The 14864-nt window shown below is 36.9% G+C and overlaps 1 protein-coding gene across 11 annotated transcripts in view; it reads left to right on the top strand.

Moving 5' to 3' along the window:
- The window catches only part of AAK1 (AP2 associated kinase 1), a 322133-nt gene that overhangs the window by 283724 nt on the left and 23545 nt on the right, over positions 1-14864 (top strand). For 6 of the 11 annotated variants that reach the window (XM_074207796.1, XM_074207788.1, XM_074207856.1 and 3 more), the window contains 4 exons: positions 1603-1704; positions 4907-5008; positions 6622-6732; positions 12031-12135. The exons of 2 other annotated variants lie outside the window; for them this stretch is intronic. In XM_074207796.1, coding sequence (XP_074063897.1) covers positions 1603-1704; positions 4907-5008; positions 6622-6732; positions 12031-12135 — 420 coding nt within the window. The remainder of the gene's footprint in view (positions 1-1602; positions 1705-4906; positions 5009-6621; positions 6733-12030; positions 12136-14864) is intronic. 3 more of the 11 variants (XM_074207813.1, XM_074207823.1, XM_074207818.1) reach the window with 3 other exon arrangements.

Genomic DNA, 14864 nt, shown 5'->3' on the forward strand with positions numbered 1-14864 from the left:
CATTCTAGGAAGAAAAATGCTTTGGAAACTTTGCAAAATCACAAATATATTCTTGTTTTTGCTTCTGATCAAAGGATTTCTACTTTTACTCGTTGACTGAAATGTTATATTCCGGTGAAAGATAATAAGTCACATTTTTAAGTTTTACAAAGTTCTTTCCTTAGGACATCAACCTTGTGAGGTAACCAATACAAATATTCCCTGCCTCCCAACATTTTACTGAGTTAAAAATATTAAGTAATTTATCTATTTACCGAATGAGTTTGTACTTGGTGAAAGATTTGAATCAAGGTCTTCTGTCTCTCAAGTCCAGTGATCTGTCCAAAACTAAATTACCTATTTCTGTTCTTATTACTTTAGCACAAGAATAGCAAAAATTAATAAGTGACTGATTTAAAGTATTTTACAACAATAAAACACCATATAATTGTCAATAATATTATAATTTTATCTCAAATAGATTCTACAAAATACTGAGTTTGAATGTTATGAACATGGCAGGATGCTGTGTAATTATTGCCTTTGGACTTAGGTTGAAAATGAAATCTATCCAATGGACATTTGGTGGGTTTTAAAATCATAGAATCTGAGAACTGGCTTGGATTTTCAGGCTGTCTGCTCCAAACAATCTCTGACCTGATACAGGAATCCTGATCATGGTAATGATCCTTCCTCTGCTTTGCCATTTTCACTGATGAGAAATGAATAACCTGCACCATTGTTGAACCTTTTTGACTGTTGAGGTAGTTCTTTCTATAAGGAGCCAAAATCTGTTTCCCTTTAAACTGATACCCTTTGACCCAAGTTGTGTCTCCTGTAACAATACAGAACAAATATAATTCCTTTTCCATATGTCAGTCCTATAGATACCTTAAAGATAGAACTTTTCTATAACTTTTATTTCTAGATTTCTGCCAGACACTGTGCAAAGCTTGATGGTGATGATGATGATGATGATGATGATGATGACAGCTAACATTTATATAGTGCTTACTGTGTCTCAGACATTATGCTAAGTACTTTTAACAGTCATTTGATTCCCATACCAACCCTGGAAGGTAGGTGCTATTATTGTTATCATTTCACAAATGAGGAAACTGATGCAAACAGAAGTTAAGTGAGTTGCCCAGAGACACAGAAATGACTAAGTGTCTGAGACTGAATTTGAACTCAGATCTTCCTGACTACAAGCTCAACACCCTGTCTCCCTGCCTCAGTCAAATCTTTGGTTCTCCAGACCAAACAGCTCTTTCCATTGTGATTTGTTCTCCACTCAGGATCTTGGGTACCTCTCACTTCTCAGTGTTTCTTTCCCCTGAATCTTTCTTGCCTGCTAAAATACTAAATCCTAGAATATTAGAATATTAATCCTAATGCTTGATACCAGAGAAACATGTGGATTTTATTTTGTTTTACCAAGTTGTTTTTTTTTGACTTATTGATTATTGCTCAGGATTACTCTAAGTGATGTTCCTATGTGATAGGATTTCCCCTTGAGTCTGAGTGAAGAAATGGATGTACCTTTAAGATGAAAAATGACAAGTTTTATTTTTGTTGTCTCATTGATTTTTCTCCTTTCTCCTTCCTTTCTCTCTAACCCAGAAAAACTTATCGAGGGGCTCAAATCTCCCAGTACTTCACTTCTCCTTCCTGATCTCTTACCTATGGCAGATCCCTTTGGTAGCACTTCAGATGCTGTGAATGGTAATAGAAAAAAAATTCTTCCCTTTCTGTCACTGTCCTAATGTGGGGTGCATGCCTTTGTGTTTCAAGCATTTATGTAAGAATTAGGAAGCTGCTTAGCAAACCCAGTTTTTTATTGAGCTATGGTGCAATCTAATAAAGCATGGAAGGCCACTGCAGCAGCATATAGATGGAATAGCTCATCATTTACTGTGTAATCTTAGCAAGTCAATGAGCTTCAGTTTCTCCATCTATGAAATTAGGTTAAAATGTACTACCAACCTCAAACATACATATGAAATATTTTTTTATGTAAGAAACTTTTAATTTTATAATTTTAATTATACTTATAAATATCTATGCAATGTAAGATTACTATACCCTTCACCCCCAAACTTTCTCTTCACTAAGGTTAACATCTCCAGCTTCTTCACCAATCTGAACCTCACATGACCTAATCTCAAGGCCATTTTAATACTGTTTGATATTCTGGATTTTCTCTAATTAATCAATGTTCTTCCTAAAATGTGGTCCATGGATCAAAAACCAACCATAGGCATGCATAGAATGTGTACCAATGTGTCTATTTTGGTTCAGTCTGTGTACACCTATAAACACATTACTATAGGTGTGGTTTGATCAGAGCATAATCCACTTGGACTATCTGTCATGTTCCTCATTTTGAATACCCTACTTTTATTACTGCAGCCTAAGGTTTCATTACTTTTCTTGGCTGCCATTCGACAATGTTGATTTATGTTGAGTTTGCAGTCCACTAATCCTCCACATCCTTTTCAGAGTAACTGCTGTCTCACCATACCTCCTCTGTAAGTCTTTATATTTATCCCTATTATAGTTCATCTTCTCAGATTCAGTTCAATGTCTTGGCTTAAAATTTTTAATTCTGACTTTATCATTCAGTGTTTTAGCTCTCATATTAAGCCATAAATATAGTTTGGTCACCAGATAAAGTAATTTCTCTGTGGGATAGTGCTTAGTCAAGTTAACTAAGGATATGTGGATTTCACTATTGTTTCTGACTTCTTAACTGTAGTCTATGTAAATGAAGAGGATTTCATGTATGTGTGTGTAACAGGTAAAACAGGTGGATCTTAGGTGATCACCACATAGTACCTTCTCATTCAGATGGAGGGAATATCAATTTTTATATCATTTTCTCCATTCTGTTCTCACCCTGGCAAGTTTGGATTTTAAAGAATGTCCCCTTCCCCCCAGTGCTCTTGTTGGAGGGAATATACTCTCTGTACTCAATCACTTTAGTTATTGAGCCCCTACCTAAGTGCTATACCATTCACTGTCAGTGACACTCTCAAAGACATGCATTAACTAGGGTCACACTCCCCAAACTGTTGAAGAGAGTTGTCACAGACTTATAGAAACCCAGCCAGGAAGCACATAAGGAGGAACATCCTTATGCTTAAGTTAACTAATACTTTGGACAGCAAGTTTTGATAATATTTTCCCATTCAGGAATTTGTATACAGCATAAAGCTCTGTCTTTACTAATTGCTCTCCTTCTACTCTGTACCACTCTTTCAGCTCAGCAAATCTACTTTTCTGGTGTTTTTGAACCAGTGGAGTAGTTACAAGTTCTTTTAGTTTACAGTCACCCTTTAAAAACCCCCAACAAAAGGGTGCTGAGAAAGTATTATACTCTTAATTTAGCTAGCAGTTCCCTTTAAGCCAGAAAAATATATAACTCTTTAAACTGGCTCTCTTTGGGCAATGCAGATAAACCCAGAAAGTCATTTACTCACCCGGATGCTGCATTGACCAAACAACTCTCAAGTAGACAGCTGCCAATCGTCTTGCTCTCCCTCAAACTAGAAGTGGTGGCAGAAAGCTATATGCATGTTTGAGTGACTTCACCTCTCTCAAACTCTGGGGCACTCAAGAGCAATAGCTGTTGCTAAGCCTCCTATCCAATGAGATCTAGTTTTTCCTCAGTCAATCAGAAATTCCATAGCTAAAGCCATCTATTCATCAGCCGCTTTATCTGCCACTTCTCCGCTCCAGGAGTCCACTGTTTCCATTTTCTTCCCTCCCTCCTGGTTCTTTAGTCTTCACTTTCTCATCTCTCTACTCTTATCTGCTCTCTGACTTTCAGTAGCTTTAATAAAGGCTATTATTATTCAGTTATTCAGTGACTTCCCTTTCACTTTTGAGGTAAAAACTCAATTATTCCCCCTTTTCCTTATTTAATGATCTCATAATATCTAAACAATTACATGATTTTTTGTTTTGTGAGTTTTAACCTCTTAAGCCATATAAATGATTGTAGGGATTATAGGAATTAATATATCCTAGAGCTTCAACAATTCCATAGTCTCCAAAACTTCTGACTGGTATTTTTTATACTCAGAGTTTTTAATAAATAAAAATTTTCTCTTCGTTTTTGAACCATCAAACATACAAAAAGAAATAACTCTAGATCCTTCTCAGGGTTATTTATATTTATACCACAGTTCATTCTCTGTCCATTTTGCAACCAAATTATAATAATTTTGTTCAATTAAAACATTTCAGTTATTCCTTTCAGACACCAAACTGCTTGGCTATAAAAAAGGACAATACCATGCATCCTTAAATTAATTAAAAGAATTCTTAAAGGGGGTAGTATCTTAAAACTACAAATCCATCAACTTCATAGTTATATAGAGTACACAAAGTGTTATGTTAGGTGCTGTGAAAGAGGACAAAGTTAATAAAGATACTGAGGTTCCACTCAAGGAATTTATAATCCGATTGGAGAGACACACCAACAAAAAAAAAAGATCTGACATAAGGCGATACACAATAAAAAACATAATGTCTATAACAGTGAAGAGCTCAAAAAAGAGTGGAGACTGTCCTCCATTCCTACTTCTCTCTTCAGGCTAAAGATTCCCAAATACCTTAAATTTTTCTTCCTGTAATAGTTCTCAGCCCCACTGACTGAAACTTCTATACACCAGGCCCCTTGTTATTCAGGGATTAACTGTTTGGGTTTATAGCATTTAAACTTAGGAGGACCTTAGAGACCATGTCATCAAATTCTGAAATCCAAAAAGGAAAATCACTTAAGGTTGACCAGCTAATAAGTAGCAGAACTTGAATTGGAACCCCAAAGCTCTGACTGTGACTCTAGTGCTTTTTCAGTCTCCCTCTGACTCCCTATAATCTGTTTCCACTTCCTCTGATTTTTTTAACCCTGCTGCCAAAGGAAAAGTTGATGTTGCCGTTGAAAGTCTCATACCAGGACTAGAGCCCCCAATGGCCCAGCGCCTCCCATCTCAAACTGACTCTGTCACATCCAACCGAACAGGTTAGTGAAGTTTCTCCTCAAATTAGAGCATTGGTCATGGAGATAAGACTAGTTAACCTGGAAGTTTTGTTCTGACTTATATAGTATCAAGCTCCTTCCAACAAGGGAAGCTAGTTTCTAAATCACTAAATCAAGATTGAGAATGTGATTTTTGTGCAAATTGGTTCTTTATGTTTGGTAATTTGTTTGCTCACTATATCTCCCTGGGGAAGATTCCCTTCTTGATTCCTCTCTGCTTTCTAACCCAGCTACTGACCTTCTAGATGAATTCACTCCTATGGCAATTTCTGCTCCAGCTCATAGTGTCATATAGTCTATCCTATAGAAAGGATAGACTACTTTTACACCCAATTGTGGTGACTGGTGGGTTCCACACCAGTGAAACTTAAAAGATAGCTTAATCTCTTCTTATCTAGTTAACTAAATAATTAAACAACCTTTATTCTTTCCTCTTCAGGCATTACTTATGTAACATTGTTAATTAGGTTCACAAAAATGTGAGTAGGGGAAGCAGCATTGTATAAACCACCTTATAAATAAATAAATGACTGACCTAACAATATTGGGGGGTATACAATTTTATAGCAGTTTGTTTATGATGTGGCAACAATTTTGGTATGGAACAACATTGGTTGTTAAAACCCTCTGGGGAAAAGGGTTAACCCTTATTCTGAATATATTTGACCAATTTTATTTGCTCTAAAATAGACTCAACTGGAAATATACACCTGCATCATACTTTTTACACAAAGCATTAATCACATCTGCAGGATCTTTAAAAATTGAATTTGAAGATAATTTGAAAGAAAAATTAGCATCTGTTGAAAGAAAAATTAGCATTGGAATAGGGGAACCTTTTTTCTGCCAAGGGCTATTTGGATATTTATAACATCATCCCCAGGTTATATTTGGTCAAACATTTAATTAATTCACCTCTAAAAACCTCCCAGATTAATTGAATTTTGAGTCCTCTCCTGTGGTTGCCTTGGTAACCCATCCCTAGTTTAGATGCTCAATAAGGCTCTGCCATTTTAGTGACAGAATTGGAAAATGTTGCAGGAAAAGCACAGAATTTGTCACTTTCAAAAAGACTAAAGAAAAATACCTGATTAAAACAGAAATTTGTTGGCATTTGAAGAGAGGGAATAGAGACACAGAGTGATCTGAATTCAGCCAGGAGTGAGTTTGGGGTTTGATGCTTTAATGTTAGGCCTTTTCAGTCTTTAAAAGAGGAGATACAGACGCTCTGATGAACAACATTAGTGATGTAGGGATGACCAAAAAGGATGAGTTGGGATGCTGCCCTGGCTTTCTTTTTGTAAAATATTTCCATTCTAAGTTCTAAAGGAAGTTGATGTCCTTGAGAGAAGTCTTCTATATCTACCCACTAATGAATGGCAAAGCTTTTTATTAAACTACTGAAATCTTCACTTAGACTTTAAGATCACTGTGTGTAAGATGCTTTGTAAAACTTAAAGCTCTGCTGTTATTGTTGCTATTGTAAATTGTGTGAATGAGATGTAAAGTCAGTAATCTAAAGGTTGACAGTCTAATCCATTCTCCTGTTGTATATGCCATTTCACGCTTCCATCAACCCTTTCTTCTGGACTCAGATTCTCTCCCTGGGGAAGATTCCCTTCTTGATTCCTCTCTGCTTTCTAACCCAGCTACTGACCTTCTAGATGAATTCACTCCTATGGCAATTTCTGCTCCAGCTCATAAAGGTAAACCCTTAAACTTGGCACGTGTTCCTATTTGTCCAGAAAGGGGAGGGAAAGAATGACTAGAAGACATTGTTCTTGGAAGATTATCTGTGCTACTCTTTTCTTTTTAGTTTGTTACCATTTCCAATTTACATATAGAGCTTCAGTGATTTAAATGAACCAGGGATGGGAGAGGGGTTAGTACAACCATCTAAATTTTTGAAAAATATTTCTGAGTGATTGTTGATTAAAATGGGGTTTTATTACTTTCAGATAATGTAAGGGATAGCAGCATTGTCTCTTGACAGAATGTTGAATTTTAGAAATCGGAGACTTGAATATCCTCTCTGTCATTTAACTACATGATTGAATGTGTAAAAATCACATGGGCCTCAGGTTCTTCATTTGTAAAATAAGGGAATCAGACAAGGTGGGCTTTAAATTTCTACAGGTGCATCAAATACATGTAGTTGATTTTAAACTGCTTTAAAAAAAATGATTCATTGTCTTAAATAGATTGAGAGGTTCCTGAAAAGGAACCTTAGTGGTTTTCTTGTCCAAGTCCTTCATTTTTTAGATGAGGAAATAAGACAGCAGTCAAACTAGGACAGACCTGGTATATACATGTTTTATATAATAAATTTTTTAGTGAATACAGAGGTAATAATTTTTCCTCCTCCAAATAAAATGTATAGTTATAACCTTCAGAATAAACTGTTTTCCTTTCCCTGAGCTGACATCATATATATTTTAAAACATTGAATAGGTTTTGATCCTCATTGGTACTGTGATTGGAATTTAACAAAAGGATAAACTGAGGCAGATTTCCAGGCAGGGTAACATTTATTAGTAGGAGTATGCTGCCTGTCAATAATGGGTCAAAGACCCTGAGCAGTAAGAACTTTTTTTTAATAGGTTTTTAGTAAAGCAGAACAAAGAACAGAGAAGATGACTTCATGGGATTAAGGGACTACATGAAGTGGTTAGAAGTTTGATAGTGGGACTAGCAGTGGTCCCCCTTCTTTTCTCATGAGACTAAGAAGTCCAGGTGCAAGATAGTAGCCCAGATTTTTGTATAACCTTGAAGGATAGCTTGGTGAAATAAAGATATCAGGCCCAAACTCTTGCTTTCTCAAACTTTCCCCAAGGTTTTCAGAGCTGAATTTTTTAACAGGCCAGTTGAACTCTGAAATAAGTTCAGAGATGAAAAAGTATGACTTAGGCAGTTATAGGACAAAATAAATTAATGGTAAATTAGGATCAATCTTAATCGTTTTAGTACCTTCTCAGCACTTTCCCAAAGGCAAGTTTTCCCCTCTTCTATCTTCTCAAATATATATATATATAGTAGAATTCAGGAGTGATGGTGATTAGATCTTAAACAAACCTGTCTTTTTTAGCTAGCATTTAGGTTTGCAAAGCCCTTTACAAATATTATTTCATCCTTACAACCATCCTGGAAGATAAGTCTTATTACTATCCTAATTTTACATTTGAGGAAACTGAGGTCAACAAAGGTTAAATGACTTGCCCAGGGTCATACAACTAGTATCTGAGGCCAGATTTGACTTCAGATCCAGCATTCTGTTCAGTGACTCCCTAACAGCCTATCATCTCTAAACTCCATATTAGAACTTAAAACAGATTCATCTAGTTTAGAGTTTACTGAGTAAATTCCCCTCTTGGGAAAAAGAGAAACTGATAGCAAAGAAGAGAAAGTCCATGGCCCAGAATGACCTAGTCCTTTAATTTCTTCATTAGAAGAAAGCAAGCTCACATGGAAACTATTGGCTCACTTTACCCACAGACTTCATCAAGGCCTTTTAAAAGGCGTTTCTATCATTGCTAGTTAGCATTATAAGTGTGGATCTCTTTGTTGTAAGTATTCAAGTCCACTAATGCTAATTGTGACCAGGCCATAACATCTCATCCCCATGTAAATCTTTTCCATCTTTTTGCATAAATCCTTTGAACAGATTCACTTATATGGTATAGGCTTCCTTTTATTTATTTTAATATTTAATAGATTCCAGTACAACATTCAAGCTCTTCATGTTAGCTTATGATTTGGGAACATAACTAGCCCACCTTCTTTCCTGGTCAATATGCTTTAAATGATGTCATTGGTTAAACACATGCCATTGTCAATGGCATGTTGCAGCATGCTGCATCTTTCCATTAACCTGCAATCACATATAGTATTATCTTTCTGAGTATGTGGTGCTCTGTGGTTTACAACCATATGATAACACCAGGAGAAATATGGACTTTTGCAACAACAGGGATTATTGGAAGCTCTGTGCCATTTCTCTCAATGCAACTTAAACTTGATTTCTCCTATTTCTACTTACTTCTTTGGCAAGCTTATTGTCAATCTGCATGTACTAATGGGCTAATTCAACAAGCTATCAACCCAGCTGTACATAGTGTGAACAATGTTCATTATTCATTTTTTTTCAGTGTGTCTTACTAGGCTAATTCTTTTGAAAGACAGTGAACCCCCATAAGGAGGCCCTATAGTATTTCATGATTTCATACAGTTGGCAAAATATCATTCTTAACAGCTAGAGAACATCCTCATCCTTAGGGAATTCCATCTTCTATTTGACTATACTAATAATTACTAATAATCTGTGCATATAAAATGGAGTTGTGAGTTCCAAGCCTTTTGGATTCTTATGTAACATCATTTATACATTTTATTTTTAATATTATAGAATGTCAACACTTGAAATTAACTAGGAACACAGAATATAGAATGTTAGAGCCGGAAAATACTTTCAATCATAGAATCAGAACTTTAGGATTTCCTTAAAATCATAGTACTGAGAGAAACCTTAAAAATCATTTACTACAGCTCATTTTTTACAAAGATAGAACCAAATTCAAACTCAGATTCTCCAAATTTGAATCAATGCTATTTCCCTTAAGGATACAAAAAAACATTGATAGAACTAAAAGAACTAGAACAGACTGTCAGATCTGGAAGGAGCCTTTGGAACAGAGGACATGTTAGAGCTGAAATGAACTTTAGAGACATCTAGGTCAGTGGCTCTTAACCTTTTTTGTGTCTTTGATCCCTTTGACATTTTGGTGATATCTATGGACCCCTCCTCAAAATAATGTTCTTAAATGCATAGAATTACAATGCAAGTGAATTGTGGTAAAAATTAATATTCATTTTTTTCCTCATCCAAATTCATAGCTCTCCTAAAATCTGCTCATAAATTGCAGGTTAAGAACAGCTGATCTAGGTCACAGCTGCCTTTTACAATAAAGAAGCTATCCTTTTATTAAATTATTTTGTTGCCTTAAAATACATTCAACAAATTTTCTGTTGAGATCATTATGGTAGTTTAGAGTTTTCCTAGGTCTCGAAAATTGTCAAAATGGCACTGATTCCCATTCTTAGGTTTTAGAATCTGTCTTCTTTGGGAGACTTGTGGAGCTCTCACTACTAATTAGGTAATATTTACTTGCTTTAAAATTGAAATACCTTCAAACCCAGGGCAATTTACAAGTACTGGTGGTTCAGCACACTTTATTATTGTTCTTTACAATACCTCTTCCTTATACTAAGGAAACTTCTCCAGTTCAACAAGTTTTTATTAACCTCTTGGCTATTTTCAAGGATGTCTATTAGGTTTTGGTGGGAGATACCCAAATAAGACCAAAAATTAATCTTTGCCCTCAAGGAATTTATATTCTTCTGGAGGATTAATCATTTAAAGATGTATATTTGGGTCTGAGTCTAGAACTTTGATGATCTTGACCTTATAGGCAAACCTTGTTTCCATTAATATTTTTTAGGGTTTTTTTTTGCAAGGTAGTGGGGTTAAGTGACTTGTTCAAGGGCCCACAGCTAGGTAATTATTAAGTATGTGAGGGGGATTTGACTCCAGGGCCGATGCCCTATTCACTGCCCCACCTAGCTGCCCCCACCATTTATCTTTAATCATCAAACTCATCTTTGTGATAAAACTAACATGGAAGAAAAAGGGATCACTAAGACCCTAAAAATTATTTCCTGATCAATTTGGCTTTTGGAAATTGTGAAAATGCCCCCATAAAGCAGTGGGATTTCTGAATTAAAGAGAGCTCAGACTCCTAAATCCCCTCTTCCAAAGAGGGTTAATGAAAGAAGCTTCTGGAAAAAGTCTTCATCGTACAATGACAGTATCTGAGGTTTTGTTTTTTGCCTTTGACAGTATTTAAAAGATTTTGCTTTTATTGAGCAAGTTGCCCATTTAAGCAATTAAACCTGACAGTGTTTCAGAGGAGCCTATCAGTAGCAATGAGCAATTACCGAGCAGCATCCCTTGCAAAATCGGGGCCCAGCTGGGATGTGCTGGTATGGCAGCTCTAATTAGAATTGAGAGGAATAAATTTACATGACTTCTACCTGCTTCCCACTGTACATGAATATATTCCCTTTTGGATAAGAACTGGCATGAAAATTTATTCCTTCTCCCCCTCTCTTTCACTACATCCCCTCCCCCCCCATCCACTCAGGGAGTCTAAGGCATTTGGATAATTTCTCCTAGAATGAGAAATGCTTACCCATTTGAGTCATTTTATAAGTATTTTGTGCAAGTTGCTAAGTAGTATTTGAATCTTAAGCCATTAATTAGTTTCTTGGGTCTAAGACTCATTAATTAGCCCTCTATTTGCCTGTAAAGATGGTATAGAGTTTATTTCCATGTTTTCTGGAAAATGCTAGTATAAGATAATGTGGACAGTGACCACAAAAACAAAATAGTATATATGCATCATTAGATGTGGTCACTGTATTGGTTGTTTTTGATTGGCTTCTTTCTTAGCTCTCAGGGAGGGTTTGGGGAAGAGGAGTTTCTATATCCAGAAATTAGTATATTATATAAGCAAAAGGTATCAAAACTTGATTTTTAAAAAAAAGAGAGATCCTATAATGATAATTACATTAAATAGAGAATACTCATCCACCAACTTTTCTTTTCTTTCTAATTTCATAACTATGATCAATACAGAAATAACCAGGTTTTCCTTCTAAGACATCTAGACTTAAGCTTTAGACTGAGATGAAACATGCTTTATGCCTTTTCTTTCTCTATCCCTAAATAATCCAAGGAGACTTTCTCTGTTCATCACAACAATGGCCTGTTTTCTCGGGACATTTTGTCTGATATTTTTCCGTCTTTATTTTCCCCTCAGAAAAGGCAATACTTTCACCTTCTTCTAAAAACAGCCTTAACCACACTAATGGGAACTGTGTGTCTTCTAACATTGTTTTCTAAGCTAACATCTGTCTCTGCTCTTTTGCTTCTTTATTTCCATCCCTAGAAGATAGCAATCTCATCTCAGGTTTTGATGTTCCTGAGGGCCCCGAAAAGGTGGCAGAAGATGAGTTTGACCCCATTCCTGTGTTGATATCCAAAAACTCACAAGGTAAGAAAGGAAGAGGCAAAAAGAAGAGGCTGAGAACAGATTATGTAGAGCTGGCCCCAACCTGCTAGGATTATAAATTTTTTGTGGGTTGGACAGAGAGATTAGAGTTGAAGAAACGTATCTCCGTAATCACATTTTACAGATTTTTTTTAGAGGAAGATTTAAAAAAAAAAACCTTAAATGTTCTTTTTAAGACATATTTGAAGTCCTTCTTAGTGTCAAAAAAAATTTGTGATCTCTCTCTGTTATGCCAAATTGTCAAAAGACCATTTATTTAGTTGTTTTAATGTCTCTCCCTGGGTATAAAAATTGTGTTGGATCAAGTCCTTCCTCAAGCAAAAATGATTTCATTTAACTTGGTTGGTGGGGTGAATATCAGGGTGCAACCTCTTGTTCTCTGCCAAAAAGTGGAAATCACCTTTGCTAAGTAACTTTCATTTGCCCTACCTTTAATAGAATAGTGCATGGGCTGCCTTGTGGCTGTTTGGGGGGGGGGGGTTGAAAGAAAGAATGGTGGGTGGTAGGAAATAGTTAATTTTGAGTCTTGCAAATTCTAACCTATAACAAACAGCTTGCATAGTTTTTTTTTTTTACTGCTTCTAGTTTTTTCTTTTTCTTGGTTGCTTGCTCTGCACATCTAAACCTTAACCCTTTGTGTTCTGTACTGAATTCCTATCTCTCCACTTCCAGGTGGGCACTCTAGAAACAGCAGTGGGAGCTCTGAGTCCAGTCTTCCCAACCTAGCCAGGTCTTTGCTGCTGGTGGATCAGCTCATAGACCTGTAGCGGTGACCCAGTAGCAGATGCAGTTCTGTAACCTTCATATCATAATCTACGTTTTCATTCCAGAGGAATTAATCTTCAAAATGATTCTTTTTTAGTTTGGAAAAAAAGGGACCCGCCAATCCTTTCCCTTTACCTTTCACCTTCTCCCCTAGAAACATTAAGGAAAGGAAATGGCCTTTCAGAGATACTTCTTGGCAAGTTCTTCCCAGTTCCCAGTTTGTCAATGATTTCTCACGAACCCACTTTCAATAGCATTAGCTTCAATTGTGAACTAGTTGCCATAAAGCCTCACTTTTGCTGGAATCAATCCCTACCTAGCTTGACCAAAAGCTCAAGTGTAACGAACTAGTTAATTGTCACCTGGTGTCCTCTCTTGTGCTCACTAGGAATGGCCTTCCAAGACAGTACTCCCAAACCCCCTTTCCTTAGGCCTGATGATTATGTTTATCTGTTTCTTTTCTTTTCTTAATGCATCACCGTGTGGAGATTGATGGACCATTGAAATGTTCTCAGCTGGCATCAATAGACAGGGAAGGCTGGGTAGAATGCCTTGTTGGTAGTATATGCTTGGCAAGAGAAATTGGGTTTTGCCCTTGCCAACCAAGTTAGACTTAGCCAAGGGATTTCCCCTGCCTCACCACCACCATCCCACCCCTCCCCTCAAACCTGTTCAGCATTCCTTTAACCTCTTGGATGTGAAGAGACCAAGATACATGACTGCAAACACTGGCGATCTCTGGGTAAATTGCATTCCAAGTATTGCTGTTCCTGTTGTAACTATCCCATGCCCAGATCTCAGAATTAGACCAAAATATAGACAGTGGTGGTAATTATATCTTTAATTAGAAGCCACTCTTTTTGTTTGTTTGTTTTTGTGGGAGGAGTGGGATGGGGGTGGGAGAAGGCATAGCAGAAATGGATGTATTTTTCTTGTGATTTTATTTTGAATTGAATACTGTAAATTATGTATAAATGAAGATGTTGACCAGTTCTGTTTCCACTTGGCGTTTCCAATCCAATGTCAGGTGTCTGTACAGGGTTTATGCTCCCCTTCCCTTGTAATCACTTGGCAGCCCTACCTTGTATGTTCCGGGATCCTCTTCAGCTGACAAGTGTGTTGCTCTGAGCTTCCTGCAGATCTTTTGTCTTTGTAGAGTAAGCATGTGTTTCTGTTCAGGTCATCAGACGTGAGTGTGCTGAGGGGCTAGGCACAGTATGGCCTTGGTGTTTAAGTGGGAGGCTGCCAGCCACTGTTCTGCTTGCTCTCCTTGGCTTACAAGCCAAAAATCAAGAAAAGCACAGAGTTCTTCACTGACTTTAAAACACTGTTCATGAAATAAAGGACTCTGGACCAACATACTCACAAGTTTAGTGGTCGCCCTTTGTTTGCCTATGGAGCTTGTGCGTGCTCTTCGATGAATTGTGGTTTGTTTTGGTTTTGGTTTTCCTCATGTGAAAAAGCTACTGATGAAACAATTCATGAGAAGAAGTGGGTTGGGCAAACCTTCTACCTACTCTTCTTTCCACTTCCACTTCGGGCTCTATCACTCACCCCCAAAAGGAGTCCAACTCTTAGCTGAAAAGATTTCTGTAAATAAAATTCCAAATCCACATTCTTGGCTCTAGATCTAGTACTTTTATTTCTCCTTTTTCACATTTGCACTTTAAGAAGAAAGGAAAAAAGGGGTGGGGACCCATTTGTCAATACCCCTAGAAGCCTGCAAGACACTGCACTTTGGAGGAAGCTTTGAGCTCACCCTTGTGAGCAGCCTTAGAGAAACAATGGAGCTGGGATCTGAGTCTCTTTCCATTCTTCTTTTCTCTTTCAATTGCACCACTGTGGACTGAAGCCAGTTGGCCCAATAACAAGCCTTTTTTAGGGTAGGAGGTCTGGGGTTTTTTGTTGTTTTTTTTTTTTCAGTTTCAAGAATTAAATCTGCCTGC

The sequence above is a fragment of the Macrotis lagotis genome, chromosome 1 (genome assembly GCF_037893015.1).
Source record: "Macrotis lagotis isolate mMagLag1 chromosome 1, bilby.v1.9.chrom.fasta, whole genome shotgun sequence".
NCBI lineage: Eukaryota > Metazoa > Chordata > Mammalia > Peramelemorphia > Peramelidae > Macrotis > Macrotis lagotis.